At 37.6% G+C, this 19,169-nt stretch overlaps 1 protein-coding gene across 1 annotated transcript in view; it reads left to right on the plus strand.

Moving 5' to 3' along the window:
* PLXDC2 (plexin domain containing 2) overlaps positions 1-19,169 on the plus strand; it is a 241,017-nt gene that overhangs the window by 108,674 nt on the left and 113,174 nt on the right. Inside the window, exon 2 of the mRNA XM_057383620.1 lies at positions 1,550-1,761. Coding sequence (XP_057239603.1) covers positions 1,550-1,761 — 212 coding nt within the window. The remainder of the gene's footprint in view (positions 1-1,549; positions 1,762-19,169) is intronic.

Raw genomic sequence — 19,169 nt, forward strand, 5'->3', positions numbered from 1 at the left:
AGGGAAGGGAAGGGAAGGGAAGGGAAGGGAAGGGGTCATGCAGATGTGTCTGATGTGCTGTGTCCTGGGTCCCGTCTGCAGGTGTGCGATGCTGCCCAGGGCTTGCAGGAGGTGCCGCGGTGTCTCAGTGCCACAGTCTGGGCGGCAGCAGGAGGACACACATGAATTTCATTTTGGTTGAGATTGATCAAATAGCTAGGGAAATAAGCAGTAGATTTGAGGGAGTTTGACAGAAAAATTGAACCACTTAAAGCCCAAAGTGCATTAGATATTGTTTCTGTATTGTAACTTTCTAATCTGCCTAAAGCAATGTCTGAAAAATTTTCTTATACCCCCTGGCTCCTATACCTGTTCCTGCTGTGATGCAGGAAAATCTCACTCATTTAAACCTTTAATAGGTAGTTTTCTATTTTCCCRTCTCTTCTGTGCTTAAGCAGCACACACGATGCTTATTAAGGAGCTTGGAAGTAGTGCCATCTTTTGTTCAGAAGCTTCTGTTAAAAAAAACAATGAATATATTTCTGCAGATAATTATTTACCAGTCTATCCAATCATTATTCTCCTTTACTTTGCCATATCTTTGGAGARTTCTATTTTTCTGGTTTTTGAACCAGATCGCCTTCTTCCTGGCGCATCAAAAGCACAGAGCCCCCCTCTACTTCTCCTTTCAGACACAAAGATGGTATGGAAAGCACATCTGATTTTTAGTGCAAAATATGCAARCTTTCTTCACCCTCTCTTGATGGTGTTAGCACAAATAAAATAACAGAAAAATACTTTGATGGATATTTTATTGGGCAAAACAGAAACTTCTGAAGAATTAATTGTTCTGTCTGGTGATAGTTTTATAGGTTTGTTTTGCTGATAGTTTTACTAGGATGAAAAAGTTGCAAATGAGCATGAAAACATCCAAAAGGAATATGTTAAACACTCCACTCAACTGCTCACCCTTTGCAGAAGATGTAGTGGGTGTCTGCAGACTTCACACATCATTCATATTTATCTCTTATACAGCAGGACAGCTTTATTTTTGCACTGGAACAGCTGTTAATGAGAATTTCACATCTTTCATAATGTTTATTTGCCTTTCACCATGGCTTCCAAGCTCTTTCGACATAAAATCAGTAGGAAAAACTTAAGTCTGCACAAGTGTTTCTCTGTCTCTTCTACATTTGTTTTTTTTTTAGGTGATTAAAATATTTTTTTAGACTAATTCTATTTTGAAGTGTCAGCTATGGGTAGACATGTATTAAGGTTACAAAAGTTACAGGGAAAGCTTTTCCCAGACAGAAAACAAGCTGAAAAATGAAACATTTAGGATGTTTGGAGGAGTCTGCAAACTTAGTCCAAATTCGCGAATTTTGCAAAAGTAGAACAGATCTTTTAAACTCTTACGTTGCCATAGAAACTTTATCAGGGATACGAATGGGTATTTTATGGAGTTGTAGAAAACCTTTTTAAAATTTTTGTAGGTTTCCARTCATGATTAGCAAACCAGTGCTCTGTTCACTTACTACATCGCTTTGCTTTTCTTTTTCTTGTCAAACAGGTGTGTTTTATGAAGTTGTTCAGAGCTTCCCTCGWGTGGAGGAACATGTGCAGGTGGATTCATATGTAAACAGCCACAGGTGGAGGAGGCACTCAGAGTCCCTCAAATCCGTGGACACCAACAGAGCCAGCATGGGGCAGGATTCCTCGGAGCCAGGTGGTTTCACGGACCTGCTGCTTGAAGAGGGACACGACAACACCACGCAGATTGAGGTAGACTTTCATTCCATCTATGTTTTTAATTCATTTTATTGTCTTTGACTGTGGATAAGTAAAAAATTAGAACTTTTCCTTTGGTGTATTCAGACACTGATGGGGAAGAGTACCTCTGGTCTTTGTGAACCTGTCAGCACAGGGAAGCTGAAGTTTTCTGTTGTCCTGAGCTGGAGCCTGTTCTTWCACTTTTGAAAATAGTCTCTTGAGGATGTCTGCTTTGCCGTAAAACAGTTAAGGGAAGTCCCATGTTTTAGCAGCTCTTGCTGGAGAACTGGAAAAGGAAGTAGTGTTAAAATAGAATATTATGAGAATTATTTTTTGAAGCTGGTGTAAACACCTCAATTCACAAGACTTTGTCTAATCTTTATGGAGAGTGATATCCAGGCAAAAAGGAGAAGAGAGAAATGAGAAATTGGAAGAATATTCAGATTGGTCATTGAAAAAAAATTGCACATTATTTGATTTTTGGTCTTCCAGACAATAAGATGGGGCAGTTCCATCTGTGTGTAGTCTTAGGTCATTCTCCCTCTGTTTTATGATGTCATTCAATTTTAATTTCTTGTTTAACTGCCCAATAGGTCTCTGTCCTAGTTTTTTTGTTCTGTTGTTGGGGTTTTGTAAGTACTGGGGTTGGGAGGTTGTTATTAATAAAATCTACATCCTGTTTTTCAATAAAATGCAGCTTGGAATAAGTTACACTTAACATCTTCAGTCATTATAATCTGCTTCCAAAACAACAGTGGTTGTTGGTTTTTCTCAGTTCTGAGCAGCTCAATCTCAGAGGAGAAAAGAGCAGCTTTCAGATTTTGCGTTGTTATATTACACAATAAAAAAAGCAGTGCAATATAAAATCCATCTGCAGAGACAATGGCATCTCTACTGCATGAGTAAAAAAGCCAGTGCTTTCTGAGAGGTGTGTTTTGTGTTTGTTGTTTTTAAGCTTCCCATTTTGAGCAGCACTAATTACATTTCCTCTTGTACAAACATGAAAGTCACTGGTTGGTAAATTGTAGTTTTGAATTTCATCTTGATTTTATAACTTCCTTTTTTGCCTTTTGCAATCCCTATCTGCCCATACTTGCAGCAATTCATTGGGGCACAACACCAAAGAATCTTGCTTCTAGTTATTTGTATTTATTATTGGAGGTAAAGTGCAAGCTGTCTCAGGAACAGGGAGGTTTTGCTGGCTGATCTTTCCATGGCTTACCCATAGATACCTAAGCAGTGTCTCCATTCAGCTGGATTCCAACCTCTTAGGAAGTAAAATGGTCAGAGCTCCCCCTCTAACACTTATGTTTAGAAAATAGGGGAAAAAAATGAATGCTTGCAAATGGATATACATAGAATGGTATTTTTCCAGGAGCATCTTTCCTGATAGATTAATGGATTTACAGAGTCTTTACCTGAAAAGTTTATTGAATTCAGGTTTTGTGTTCTGTTTCAAGCCTCTTTTTCTGAGGYCTTTTCAGCACAATAAGATAACTGAGTTGTGGTTTTACACGTTATTGGATTCCATTGAAAATCCCTACTACAACACAGAGGCATCTCACATAAAAACCCTTGATGCCTGGCCTTATAGAGGAGGTAGGGTGTACAACAGATACCCACGGAGAAAGAATCTGTACAGTGCAGTCTTCTGCAGCTTGGGAGCTTATCAGCTGTGTTGGAGAGCTTATTGATTATTTTAAATCCTTGCTCTGTGTACACTGCAGTGCTTGCTGAAGAAAATCCAGAGAATGAGTRTAACCTGCCACTTGTATTTAGTGATGCTACAGGATGACAGCATCCCTCTTTTATAGTTTCTCTCTAAGGTATTTTGTAGGCTTAGCATGCAAAAGGAGACATCTTTAAATATGAAGACTGACAGTGATGAACATGTTTTCACTTGATATTATTTTCTGTCCTTCTTTATAATGGTGAATTTACTTTCTCTCCAGGTTCAGAAACCCAAACCAAACAGCCTTTACTCCCTCTCTCACTCCTACCCCTCCCTGCGAAATAATCCATAATAAAACAAAAACTAGAAAACAGCAAAACCAAAACAAAAATAAATAAACAAATAGAATTTAAAAATTAAATAGGAAAATAAATTCAAAACAAAGAAAAAATAAAACCAGCCAAGGACAAAAGGGAAGGCAGTAGGCAGGAATTTCTGTAAGCTGTTTAAAACTACTCTGAATCAGCTTGACTGGGAGCATGAAGTGCAGATCTTTTAAAGCTCTTCCTGAAAGTGCATTGTAGATTGCTTTGTGAAATCTCTCCAGTAATCAGGACCTCCTCCTATGCATAGGAAGGATGATAATGGTGAGATTTTCTTTAGGGTGCATCCTTTCTAGTCCAAAAAGCAGTGCAGCCACCCMGGTGGGACCCCAGGTGTCTCTCTTCACATCTCAGTTTTGTCTCCTGCATTTGTTTGGCACTGTGCTTTAGGAAAGGACTCGTGCAAAATTATATACACATTCATGTGCTTTTTTAAAGGAAAGACGTTCTCTTGAAATGCTCTTTAACTGAATTGCAGAGACTAGCARAAGCAGTGGCTTTGGCCATTTGATGTGCTGGACCTTCAAAAAAGAGCAGGGGCCTTGGGAAGAAAAAGCTAAGACCTCCAAGTCCCATTGTTTCTGGAGAATAGGAATATTGTCTGCAGGTGCAGTGTTGTGGTGGCACAACCCCACAAAGATGGATGGTGCCAAAAGAAAAGCAAAGGACATGAAGAACAAGTTTTTGCTGTAAGCCACATAGGAGACCTGATAACTAACTGTAAATTATGGGGTAAAATCAATGGATTGATTTTTTAAATCAGAAACACTTAGTTCAACAGAATGACTATCTTGAAAGTATTCCTGTTTTCTTGCTTTAGTAGGGGTATTACAGTGTGCTAATGTTGCAAATCCAAAAAGCTTCCCAAGGGTGGGGTTTAGTCCCATCTGCTTTATTTGCAATTGGTAGTTTGGAGCTCAAATGCAGAGGGTCATATTCCATAACAGACTTGATATGTTTTCATTCCCATTGTATAAAATACCTACAGAGAGAGAGAGAAAGCTCTGAAGACAGATGAGAGTGTTGTCAAGAGTGAGGTCCCATCTTATAGAGATGGGCACAAATGTTCTGAGAGAAATCCCCAAAACAGATAGCCTTGGGAAAGATAAAGAAATGTATTGTCAGCAGTCTAAACCAACTGTAAGGGGTAACCCCCAAAAGACAGAATTCTGTTGATGCATTGAAACAATTTGGCTTCTTGGCTTTGTAACAAATGAGTTTGAGAGGCTCCATTGAAAATATGAGCACCCRTGGCTCAGCCATATTTCTTCTCACAGGTCACAAAGCCAAACATTAAAGCCTTCTACCTGGAATAACTTTGAACCTGTCAGAATTCTTCTTTCTGGAGAGTTTGTTTCTCAAATTTCTGGAATTTCACAATCTCATAATTTTGAGTCTAGCTTTCCTTTTTGTAATTCTTGCTTCTCCCATCTTTCTTGGGATTCTTCTCTCCTGTTTTGAGAGTCAAGGTTGTTTTGATTTTTTTCTTATGTAATCTACTACTTTTGTTTATTGTGCTCAGGACATTTAGAAGTGCCTTTTACTTATGATAAATAGAGCCCAGGAAATGCAACGTGTCAGATGGAATTTGTTGCTGCAAACAGTGTAAGTCCTTGTAAAAGCAGTGAGTGTGAAAATACATCTTCATGAACATGTCCAGTTTGGCATGTTTTCTTTCAAGCAAGGAGAAAAATAAAACAAATGTACTATCTTTCTTCATATACTCTTGTAAAATAAAAGTATGCTTTATAATAACTCACTTTTATTAAATAGATTAGTGTAAATATTGTTAAAATAAATTCGGGTTTATGGTGATGATGTGACCATTTGTTCTGTTAATCCCCTAAGCCATGTAGCCAAGCAGATAATGAAGGCAGGTATCAGAGGTTCTTTTTGCTTGTTCGTTTTTTGCATTTACTTAAAAAGCTGATCGCTGAAAGGCATCTGGTATGGATGCTGGTTCTCCAGAATTCACCATTGAGGGATCCACAAATTCCTGTTTTGCCACAGTACTTGCTTATGCAGGTAYTGAGCACTGGAAAACAYTTAATAATGCARTAATATGCAATTAATGTATTAATAKACAATTRTGCATTGCACAAATGTTACATCGYAATTTTTTCATAGTTTAAAATGKGCATMATTTTTCAAGTGATTTCCTATGTTTTTGGCTATGWGAAGCTCCATAAAGAAAAGTTTCTCCCTCTAGATATATAGCTTTGGTATCTATCACAAATCTTCCTTGTGACTGCAGTCACCCCAGTGCAGGGTAAAATCACTGACAAGCAAAACACAGAAAAATTGAAGTGGAGAAGTCTCTGATATATAGCTTGCACWGGCATGAGCAGAAGGTGAAGAACTTTGCAAAATAACTTTAGATCATATGAATTGCTTTCAAATTTTTTTGCCATTGTATAGAGATACTACATCAAAACAATAGTCTTTCACAARCTTCAAATATCAAAAATAAATCCAGCAATAAAATAATAGATTAAATCATAGTCAAGCTTGAGCTGAGTGCAGTAAAGTTTTATTGCTTTGCACCAGCAAAAATGTGAGGAAAGCATAATTTTTCATATGAAGTCTTACAGCAGAATGAATGATTGCAACTATACGACAGAAGAAGATTCAGTTCGGAGCAAAAACCAGCATGCTGAGCATGCTAAATCAAACCAAACTCAACTTYATCTTATTTTCTCCACCCCACCTAACATAATACTAGCAAGCATAGAAAATTGTGGCTATATCCGTGCAATTTTTTTTTTCTGTAGTGAAGTGATTCGTTTATTCCTGTGGATGTCACTGATATCTCCTGCTGTGTACTGCTTTTAACTAAAATAGAGTTGTTGCCAACTGAATTCACCCTTCTTTCTTTTTTCTCTCCTTTTTTTACTTTCTCTAGATGTTGTTTGAAATGTAAATTTTAGCAGCCTCAGTAGTTTGTACCTGAAAAGCGTCTTACCCCTATCGGAACAACACTGGTGAATTTCCTACTGATAACASTCTTCTGGATTTTGCATTTTGACCCAGAGTTTCTGCCCAAAAGAAAGCTTCTCCCTTATCAGTCCCAGTCASTCATGGAAGTGAAGATGTCTGATTCTGACTGGCAAAAACAACAGAAGGGATTGAGTTTTACAGCCCTTGGGATTTGAGAGCAATTACTCTCAGCTACTGACAGCAGTGTCAGCATGCCCGTTGCTGTGTCCCCATTGCAAGTCTGAGCAAGGAAGAAAATAAATGGTTGAGATTAAATTTCCCTCAGCTGGACAAATGATAAGGCAATTCTGTGATTACTCCTCTAATGCACTGTATTAAAAGTAGAAAAACTTGTCCATGTGCAAAAGAAGCCTTAAACTGAAGTGTCATTGTCTCGTAGTGAGTTGTCAGTTTGGCCAAGCCTGCCTATGTTTTGTTCCTGTTTTTCTTCTGGGTTTTTTTTTTTTTTCCTTTTCTTTCCATCCCAATCCCTTCATGCCAGTTGCATCTGAAGGATTTGGAAAGAACAGTATTAATTACACAGTATTTTGAAACCTCCAAGTTACTGACAACTATATTCTGTATTTAAGGAAAAAATCCTTATGATCACAGTTAAATGAATATTTCTGTTCTTTTTCCTCATCCCAAGCTCAGAGCGTGTCCCCCTTTCCTTCTAAAATCTGTTTTCTGAGTTGCAATTTTTAGATCCTTTAATCAACAGCCTTTAATCTACCTATGTAAAGTTGTCTGCTTGTTCAGCTTTTAAATTTATAGTTCAAATATTTAGCTTAAATAGTATTTCTATCTTCCTCCCCTGTCAGTGATGCTCAACAGCACAATTCCACAGGCAGCATTTCTTGAATAGTCATTCAATTTAATAATATCAGGGATTCTATTGATCCCACCACCTGGACAGAATTTTTTTCTTAATGCACAATCACATCTTAATGCAGATTATGAAATATCAAAGTAATGAATAATCAGGACAAAGGTTTAACCAGATTTTAGGTTTCCCTTGAAACATTTGATATAGAAGTGAGGCAGAATGAAGCTTTGCAGAGCATAAATTTGTTGCATGATTTAGCTGATTCTTTAGAGAGTGAAAGAACAGTGCTTCTGCTCTGAAATCTGTATTTACCTGTGAAAAAAAAAAACCCCAAACAACTAAAAAACCTGAAGCAACAATCAGTTTTATTTTTGATACCTGCTTGCTGATGTGGCTTCATTTTAGGGACAGATTCTAGACTATGTTGTTGAGCTTAAATAATATTTAGCCCTTGACTGAAATAAGRGAAACATTAAATTTTGGTTAAGGATCATTTAAAGTTCTAAGTCAAGAAATACACTTTAATTATTTAATTGCATAGCTGAAACTTGCCAGGTCTACTTGCAAAATCTTTTTCATAACAGAAGTTATATTCAGTCTAACTTTTAGGGAGGTATAATTATTCCTTGTTCACAGTTAATAATTACAATAGCATGTGATTTTTAGTGTATGTGTGGTTTTTGGTGTATGACTCACTCAAGAGAAGGAGAGAAAATCTGGGCTCTTCCTGTAGGCTTGCAAATATTTTTCACAATCTTTGATTAAACTTTGGTAACCTAATATACACCTGGGATTTCCATGGCTAAARAACTTTGACTAAAAAGGATAGTTTTACAGTTGAAAGTGGCGCTGCATCAGATTTTCAGCTGTTTCAGACCCTCTCTGATGTTGCTTTGGGCCATGTCTGTTGTAGCTRTAACCCATTTGTCTTGCTGACTTTAGGCCAGTGTAGCTCAGTTCCAGAAGTCTCTGTTGGAATATGTGGTGTTCATGTCTCTGGTGTTTCTGTAACATTCCAGAGGATTAAACAAATGTCCCGTGTGATTTCTCTCTCCTGCACATCATTAAACTGCAAAAGCTCTGGAGCTCATTGACAATGAACGTTGCGGACGTCAAAATTTATRGAATTAGGCAAATTCATAGAATACAAATTTGTCACGGGTTGTTAAACACAAAGGGAGTYTCTGAAGAGATTACTGGAACGTGGGGAAAATAGGGAATTGCCATTGTTTGCTCTGGGTCCCTTGTGCTTTCTGGGCATCACACACACAGAATCATGGARTATCCTGAGTGGGAAGGGATCCACAAGGATCAYTGAGTCCAATTCTCTTTCCCAGTCAGTTCTGAGCACCATAGGAAGATGTTTGACTTAAGACAGTCCAGCCATTGATGTGCTTGTTTTTGTATTCATTTACTACATTAAGTYAAATGTCATGTTTTTATTTTCATGTTTAGAAGCTTGAAAGTTACAATGGAGGTCAAGGATGCTTGGGAGGAAGAGTCTTGTAAGAGGCAGAAACTGTGCTGCTGCACTGAAACCGTTGTGGATATATCTTTTGCTTTTCCATGTGGCAGAATGTTTACCTGTCATATTTTTGTTGCAAGAGAGCTAAAATTTTGTGTTAAATGATATAGCTGATATAGTAATTGAAGGTTAAGTTGTACAGAATTGTCTTGCTGTATTTTAACTTACTTTTTTCTTTTACCAAGGTTGTTATTGTTATTTTAAAATGTTTTCATTCCCAATTTTCAAGACTTTATTTAGAATAATATCTTGTCACTTTGGGGGTGGAGAATGTAATGTATTTTCAGACAGGTCAAATATACTTTTTTTTTTCAAGTCAAAGAAAAAAAAAATGTTTCCTCTTCATATGATCCTAGGGAAATTATTTGAACTTTCTCCTCATGCGACATCCTAARTCAAACTAAAATGTTTGGAAATTACTGCTAAATCCAGTATTAAACTGGTAATTTTTAATACTTATAAAGGAGAGCCAGAAAGTGGATTGGTCTGGAARGCAACACAGATCACACATGAAATATCCTAATTCTCTGTTCTTGCTAAATTATGCCAAACACTACGTCACCTACAATTAGAAACAGTATCTGGGATAATAATTAATTTRCTCACTATTTTCTGCTTGTCCAGCTGAGTTTTTCACCAGTGATGTCACACTTTCTAGCCAGCCAGCAGACTGAAATATCACTGTCTTGTTTTCTTTCAGACTTTCTGTTGCAAAATGGTGAGCTAGGCAAAYGCCTTATGTGCCTTTTTGTTTTGAATATAGTAATTGCTTACTTGTATCAAGGTCATCTTAACACTTTTACTGGRTCTTGCTGCAGTATTCAGCTGGACTGAACACATTGCCAACTCTATAACAAATGTAGCTATAAGTCTGTCAACGTTTCCAATATTTTCAATCTAAACTCAGGAWGTGATGGTTCTCCTAATAACTCAGGTATAGCTGAAAAGAGAAAAGGCTGCAGGAAAGATTCATTATCTATTTCCTTTAAGCTTGGAAGGAAAGGATGGGGAACGAAAGAAATTAAAAACTAGTTCCCCCACTCCTAAATAAGAGAACTCCATTGTAATCCTGAGTTCATTTCCACAAGCTATGTTGGCACACAAGTCATTTAGTTTAACATATTGATGATAATGAATTTTTATGGGAAAGAAGGAGACAGGGACTTCAGAATTTAACAGAATCTGCCTTTGAATTTTCTTAATGATAATATTTTACTTTTCTATATCCTTCATCTCCAGCTTCCTAAAGCATATTCCAGAATGGCTGAACTCATGACTGAAAAGAGCTRTGAACAGAGTCAACAGAGCTTGTGCTTTCTGAATTAATTATTTTGGTCCTACATGCCTCAGCCCTTGCTTGCAGGGGGTTGCTGAAATTAGATTCAGCTTGTGAAAACTGAGTATTAGTGTGTGGGGCTGTAAAGGCTGGGAAGGTCTCTCCTTTCCCAGGCACTTCCTTTCTGATTCTGACCCTTTTCACCATGTTCACGTGGAGTGTCCTTGAGAGAGGAGACTTCCATCAATTTGGTCATGCAAAAAGCAGAAGATTATGTTCTTTTCTACCCATGCAAAGCAAACAGCCTTTGCTAATTTACCAGCACTCAGCAAATTGTGCATAGCTGGTTGGAGCAGGGAGTGAGGGTGAATACATTACCAGGTTGTTAGTGCAGAGGAATTTGGGTAAGTAGAAAGTTGTCACACTAAGCGACACAATTCCACTTTGGATAGCACCAGTCCTCAGGGATAGATTTTCAAAGCTGTAGGAATTCTRCTGACATTGATGGATTGCTTCGTGCCTCTCCAAATCTTTCAAGTTTCTTTAAAATGGGAAAGTCAATTATCTGTTATCCCAAAACAGCAACAACTTGGCRTGTAAACAGATGGGTACATTGTTTCAGATKTGGTCAGGCACTTCCTTTGACTCTSTGTAAATTTAGTATTTATGTGGAAGTCAATGATCTGGCTTCATTGTGATTGTATGAGTTATACAGACTTTTCAAAGAGAATAATAAACGGGGCCAATGCTCAAAATTTGTGTCAAAAGGGGGATTGGAGTTAAGAAAATTCCATTTGTAAAATATGCATTTGTTCTTCCAAAAATGTCAGTTAAATGCTTTCAAATGCTGAAGAAAATACTGATGAAATTTTTAAGAGCTGTAGTATTTCATACACACAAGAGAAATAACAAATGGAAATGAACAGTGTCTTTGTTTTCTCTTTCTTCTATAACTCTGGCGTGGATTCATGTGCAGCATGTCTAGATGTTCACATGCCATCAGTAATAAAACAGTGAATTTATTTCTAGAAAACAAAATTGGCAATAGGATATCATGGAGAGTGTGCAGCAAATTGCAGTGTGAATAGCAAGGATAAAAAAAAAGAAGAATAGCAAACATATTCCCCAGATCTTTTAGTGGCACAACATTTAACAAAAGTTAGAGTGATGTGACMTAGTTACTGGAGGTTTGTTTCATGCATTTGTAGCAAGCTGCATAATTCTTCACAATTTCCTACTAAATTCTTTAAATAAATCAAAGCATCACTTTCTGAGCATTCTTTCTGTAACCTTAGCAACAGAAGTAGGAAGAAGGAGAAATTGCAGACGGAAATCCTATCTGTCTGATCTCATATAGGTGGAGCAGTAAAATGTCTTGAGGGATAAAATGCCATGATCTCTCAGCGGTATTCTGCTCCAGTACGGATAACAAAGCCAGCTGTTTCTCAGGTTCTTCCTGCTCCAGGCAAAGTATGGATGCCTCTCTTCTGGTGTATGAAAAGTGTCTTTCAGTGCTAGAACAGACATAATCTGGCTCCAAAGCGCTGCTGCTTTGTTTAGCCATATCCACAAGTGGGCAAACAATCTGGTTTATGTAGGTCAACAACTTGGTGGGTGTACACTTTGGGGGTATGACTTTGGGGGTGTAATATTGGCTGACACAAGAGATTATAGCAAGTTTGATGAGGATGTTTGGGACATCTTTATTCCCTAGTCATAGGCTAGTGCACCCAGTGTCCCTATTTGTCTAAAAAACGAAACCCCAATTATTAGACTTGTGAAATTACTATGTAGTTGAAAGAAACAGAAATTCATTCCTGAGAATTTTTTTTTCAATTAAACAGGAAATAGAACTTTTGTTTCTATAATTTACTCACTAGCAATGTATRCAATGTTGACTTTTCTCATACCAGGCATATTATTCCATCACCTTGGAAATCAAGATAATTTCTTAAATACACTGCAGAGGTTTTGTTTCTTGCATGAACATTCAATAAAGGGTAGTACACATCTGTATASTGGTCCAATAATATATATGAATTTATTAAATATTAGGCTACTGTGATTGCTAAAAGAGGCTGGAGTCTGTACCAAAGGTTTTCTTTTTTAGTTGTAGMTAGTACTGAAATTGGAGGTGAAATTCAGCTCTTCAGTTTGGAARCCTAAGCASAGGTGTGTGTGGCATAGATGAGGTGTGTGCAAGCTTTTACCGGGGTTTGTAGGGCAGGRCAAGGGGGAAGGGCTTCAAACTGAAAGAAGGTGGGTTTAGGTAAGATATTGGAAGGAAGTCTTTGCCATGAGGGTGGTGGGACACTGGAACAAGTTGTCCAGAGCAATTTGGATTACTCATCCCTGGAAGTGTTCGAGGCCAGGTTGGGTGGGGCTCTGAGCAATCTGGTCTAGTGGAAAGGGTCCTGCCCATGGTGGGGAATTGGAACGAGATGATCTGTAATTAATCCAATACAAACTGTTCTGTAATTGAAGTGGTGGAAATCTAAGATGAAAGTTGATGTCTGATATCAACTTGGGCTGTGGTTATACTGAATGGCCTATTGCTGCTCCTGTAGGATAAGGGTGATCTGTCGATCCTGAATCATATCTGCAATTTTTAGATGGCCCTGGGTTCTCCTGTGCTTAGTCAATTAGATCTCACCCATGCTTAGTGCAGGCAGTGCAGTTCAAGTGTGTATTTGGGTTGTTCTAAAGTGAGCCTGAATGGCAGGCAAACCTTCACTGACAGCATTTAATAGGTCTATGGTTCTGATAACAAGTGCTTACAAACCAAGCTCTTAGGTAGACAGCTGCACTGGAGTATCTAACCTGCACACCAAAAAACATGCTGCTCATCTACCTATTTGTTCATCTGAGTCTGAAGGGAAAAGATGTAGGGTTTTTTTTTTTTTGTTTGGTTGGTTTTTGGTGGGTGTTGTTGTTGTTTATTGGGGGTTGGCAGTTTGTTGGTTGGTTGGTTGGTTTTTTGTTGTTTGCGAGTTTTTTTGCAGATATGCCAACAAATTACATCAAGCAAAATAAAAACAGTCTATTTCTGGTCAGGGTGAAAATGTTGAGATCCCTCCTCTCTTTGCCCTCTCCCTGTCTTACTCGCAATGCCACAAACCCCATCCCAATTAAAAAAAAAAAAAAAAAATTTATTTGGAACACAAGACCTCATGTCTTCTTCATCTTTCACTGTTTTTCAGTGCTTAGATATTTGGCATCGCTTCTGTTGCTTGAAATTAGCAAAAGTCACCCCTCAAGTCAAAAGTAATTCTGCAGTGCCTCGTGTTTTATCTTCTTAATGTCCTCTATTGAGTTGAAAGACAAAAAAGGAAATACAAGTTTATGCAACATTCCTCTTTGGATTGATCTATTCTGAAAGAGCAATATAGATTTAAAAGTTATACACAAGAAAAAAGAACATCTATGAAAACTAAAAAATGTATTAGTAATATTTTGAAATATTTGAGTGTATTGGATCATCTGTGCTCTAGGTTAACTTGAAGGCAGTAGTGTTTTCAMAGATGACAGAGGGAGAATATTATTTAGCATCCTGAACTTGTCTGGGTAATTGTGAAGTGCAAAGAGTATCCCTCTTGCAAATAACAAGAATGCAGATTCTGCAGAAATCTTGTTTGGAGCCTGATGTCAGGCAAAGGCAGTGACTTGGACATGCCTGTCTAGGCAAYATGTAACTCATCAAGCATCTCAATTAAATATGATATCTTACAGTTGTGGCACGAGAGGTCTCAAGGGATTTATTTGTTTTCTTGAGCATGACTGCAAGACCTGATAAAGAAACATTTCTGTGACAAGTCCTTAAGAAATGTGGCTGGTCATAGCAGTTTGTTAAAACTGTACAGAGCGTTTTTTTTAATATTTTTGTGTAGACAATCCTGACTAAAATGTTGTTACAGATGTATATAGAAAAATACATGTGAATAAAGCAAAATGCATACTTCTTCCAAATGAAAGAGCAGTAGAAATTGCTACAGATTAACMCTTTCATAATCACTGTTTTTCTCTAAGTCATGAATGGTGATTTTGAAATTTCACATATTGATTGCAGATTTCAGCCAGTCCTGTGTTTCAGTAGCTAAAGCTTCAAGTGTATTTTATGTGAGAGCTAAACTGGAAAGTGCTGTGGCTAATTAAATTACCAGTTTGTTTGCAATCTGTTTAAAACCAGTGCTGCCCAGGGMAGCYGTGGTGATRCAGTTTGTCCTGTGATGCCCAGGATCTCTGATGGACATGGTCTGGCTRTWTGCTGAGCAGCACACAGCTGGMCTGAACAGCACKGCTTTGGCAAAGACTGATGCTGAGYGAGGTGTGTAGGGGACACCTTTCAAAGCTTCAAATTAAGCTTCATCCCTACAGGTGAAATGCTACCACRTTAATTAACCCATGCTCTTGCCTGTAGCATTGTACTTATCATGAGTTTTCCTACAACTGGTTGCCYTACAGTTTTGGCTCAAAACCCTGATGGATCCCTGAAACATGGTATTAAAAGCTCAGGAACTGTGTCACACAATGGGGAGCATGGAGGCAGCTTCCTGCACTGTCCTGTGAAAAGCCTTGATGAAAACTGTACCTGCTAATGTCAACTTCATRCTTCAGACCTGTAACACTTTTCCATACCAATTTAGGTTTGCCATTTCCCCTCCTCTTGTGAATCCTCAAGGCTCTTGGCTGGGTCTCGGTTGCTGTTTTCCTCTTGACTCTTCCAAGAGAAGTGTCTCTTCCGCTTCTCTTCCAGAGAAGTGCCAAAGAATGCAAAATACAGATGACTTACCCCTCCTGGTATTTGAATATATACTGGAGGAATAGATAGGCTACAGAGTTTGAAGTTGCTCTAATATCTTGATGGGGAAAAAAAAGGAAAGGGTCCTTAATATTAAACTAAACTTACATATTTAGGGGGAGGAAAAAATTGCCCAACTGTGGCTGTAAGTAGGTTGAAGTACATATGCACAGAAACACACTGTTCATTGTATTCCACACAGGAAGTGGATCTTTAAAAGACTAAAATACTAAATCTGTAAAAGCTAACTTGACAAAAATGTAGTTATTTATGGTATTATCTGAAGTCATAAGCCCCCAAGAATGGAGCTGGTAACAGATGTGGTGTCATAGCCACTAATGCTCTGTAGTCTAGACCTGGCAGATAGCTTTTTAYGTTTACAAAAAGTAATTTTTATAGTTTCAGTTTCATGAACCCTTCAGTCATTTATACATATCTAAAAATGTGAACATAAACTCTAAAACCTGGGTCATAATTACACCAAAATAAAATTTCTGCTAGACATTTTTTTGGTCATTGTATTGAAATGGTTCTTTTAGTGGAGAGGGTGCTATGGAACAATTAATAAAGACTTATTTTCAGAATGTCATTTCTCAGACTTCTGCTCCAGCTAATCTTGTGCCATAATTACACCAAAATAAAATTTCTGCTAGGGATTTTTTTTGTCATTGTATTGAAATGGTTCTTTTTCTTTTAGTGGAGAGGGTGCTATGGAACAGTTAATAAAGGCTTATTTTCAGAATGTCATTTCTCAGACTTCTGCTCCAACTAATCAGGAACAAAACTGCATAATAAATATTTCCCTACTGTAACTGGGTTTTGAGTGACTGGTGATTTGGTTTTTTTCCTTTCTTAAGTAAGGCACTGCAGAGATTTTTKCTSTTTTGAAGCTTGTCTCATATGACARGACAGTCCAAAGGSCTTTATAAGCCTGCTGTAATGACCCCTAAATAGGCTGACAGTTTTATAGCAGTCCCCAAGAGGGAAGCTTCCTTTCAAAAGCAGCTGAATATCATAGAAAAGGCAGTGACTCCACATTGACTTTTCACAAAGCYGGAAAGACTAAATGGCTTTTTGGATTAATAAGAGTTTTATGGCATCCTTCTCCTGCAGAATGTCTGTCAGCATGTGTGATTCTCCATTATAGRTGCTGTCAGGAGCTCAGAAAAGTGCAGTTTAAAACCTGGGAGCTTAAGTTGTTACAGAGCTGTGTAAAGCCTTGTGCCTGCATAGGGGAGAGAGATGTGGGGTAAATCCTTTGTTTCATCCCAGCTGATGACATCATTMAATTTGTTATGTTTACCATAACAACTTCCAGATGTAAATCTGTGAGATTCTGGGCAAAGTGACTTCCACAATGGCCCTAAGTGAAAACCTGGGTGTGAGAACTACTGCAYATACACAAATTTCAAGATTTTTGTTTCAAGACCCTGCAGAGCACTCATGTAGCCGCTTCTTGGAGAATATGGTGTGTGAGGTGACATTTTTAATCCGAATGCACTCAGACACAGAATTTTTTTCTTCTTAGATTGGGTACTTCTCATTCATTAGTTGTTATATTAACTGTTCAAAATGGCTTTTGCTAGGATTTGTGTAATCAGCAGTGATATTTACAGACCATCTTCAGGTTCTGCTGATGGTTGATATCAAGTATGTATGCTATGCCCACATGGATATATATATATATATATATATATATATATATATATATATATATTCCCTTAGTTTTCCCATACAGATATTGAAAAAGACAAACAAAAACAAAAAAAATCCAAAACAACAAAACAATAGGTTGCAGCTTTGTCACTGTGAATGCATTTCTCTAAATTGCATGTTTCCTCAGTAGATTCATACAGAACAAAGACTTTTGTTAAGAAATTGAACAGCACAGAGTTTATCCTTGATGCCAAGGGCTTATGAAATTGGTAATTCCGAGCAACTCAGAACAATCGAGCTTCCTAAGCAGCAGCCSCTTAATATATCCTCTGTAAGACTTTGATATTGTAATCCAAATGTAGCCTATCTACACAAATTAGAGCTTTCATGTTTTGAGAGGCCAGTACARGTTAAATATTCCTCAGGGTTCTTCRATTATCAGAWMCTATAAACCTGTACATCATAGCATTGCTACGTTATGATTATAATTACAGTATTTTGTTAAAATTGGTTATATGGCAGCAGCATGTAAAATGTCTCTATCCCCATTTTTCCTGACCTCAAATCTTCCCACTAAGACCCCATCTCCAGATAGGTGATCATTTCTTGTACTGTTTCATCTCCTGTGCTAATGGCTATTATAGTAGGAATATTCTCCATGTGTYCTTGCCACCTGCCCCTGTCTCAGTCGGTGTCTGCTTAAAGAAAATGTAAATAAATGAGGGAAATCAGTTGCAGCACCATGCACACATGCTTCCCCTGCCCAGGTAATACAGAGTGTGACCGTGCATCTCTCTTGCCCCTTCTCAGAGCCCAAAAACGTGCTCTWGAGAAGAGGTTTTCCATCACCTGCAATGCAGAGGTAGCTCAACTCCTATCAAAGTTGTCACCTCTGTTCTCCCCCTTGGGCTGTTTTTATCTGGTGGAGACTAATAATGTCCAGAAATCTAAAATCAATTTTCTAGCAAAGATCTGAAACAATTCAGAAGTCAATTTTGACTACATTTTACTGGCATGATAGGCAGATTCCATAAGAGAGTAGCCAGTAATTATATGTGATTGGGTAAAAGTACAAATAGTTTTGAGGAAATATTTGCTGTATGTGTGCAGGGGCACCTTGTTGCTGTCTTATTTAAATAGAAAAAGTGTTTTAGTTCTACAGAATGGATTGCCAGAACTGCTTTATTCCTTAGAGAAATMATTTTAATTGCTAGTTTATTTCCTTTCTCCAAATACCAAAAAAGAGTATTGTTATCTTCACTTTTTCATTTAAAAGTAGTCTGTTTTAAAATATATAACKGCATGTCTTCTCCTTTCAGTGTTTCCATTTTAGTCTACAAATGCACCTTTTAGAAAACACAATTCTCTGATTAATTTCATTGGATATTAATCTACAAATGTTTATACTCAGAGGTAAAAATGACTTTCTGAAAATTAGTCATTACTGCTGCATTTTCTCAAAACTAATTTTTGGGGCAGCTATTTCASTTAATTAAAAAATTTACCTAGTGTGTGCGTTTGGCAGTATTTGAGCAATTAGTTAATGTATTTTGTTAAAAATCAGATATCAGACCTTCCTTTCATGGTGATAAAATTAAGCATCAATAAAGTCTAACACCATATCCTTGAGGGCTTCAGAGTATTTTCACTGTGTTGTCATCTCAAGTCTGTGATGTGATTTCAGTAAGTAGCATAATTAAAGGGACAATAGTTGTCAAATTAAATTCAGTCCTGTTGTCTTCTATTGCATCTGGCAATGACTCATGACAGTTGATCACGAATAAGTGAAGATGAGGATCCTTAGATGGATGATTGATTGATTGATTGATTGATTGATTGATTGATTGATTGATTGATTTTTTCATTGGTAATGTCACAAAGAGTATTCCAGTATTGGGAAAAGGCAGCCAAAACTTAATCTGCTGAAATGTGATGGCCCTCTGATTGGCTGTTCTATAATAATTTGTCTTGTAAATGTCCCTCCCTCCCTCCCTCCTTTCCTCCTTTCCTCCCTTCCTCCCTCCCTTCCCTCCCTTCCCTCTCTTCCCTTCCTTCCCTTCCTTCCCTTCCTTCCCTTCCTTCCCTCCCTTCCCTTCCTTCCCTTCCCAGAAACCAAGACTTTTTCTACATCATACTATTGTGCAACAGCAGATCTCATTCCTAGGTGTGCCTGCTGTTTTTCTCTGGTTGGAGTTATTAGTTTTCTTCAATCGCAGCCTAACAGAGAGACAGAGCTTGAGATGGCAGAACTTCTTGTTCAGTAATGTTTGTGGTTTGGATCGAATTAAATCCAGTATTAAAAAAAACA

The sequence above is a fragment of the Malurus melanocephalus genome, unplaced genomic scaffold, assembly GCF_030028575.1.
Source record: "Malurus melanocephalus ecotype Western Australia unplaced genomic scaffold, MMel_1.1 scaffold_14, whole genome shotgun sequence".
Classification (NCBI taxonomy): Eukaryota; Metazoa; Chordata; class Aves; order Passeriformes; family Maluridae; genus Malurus; species Malurus melanocephalus.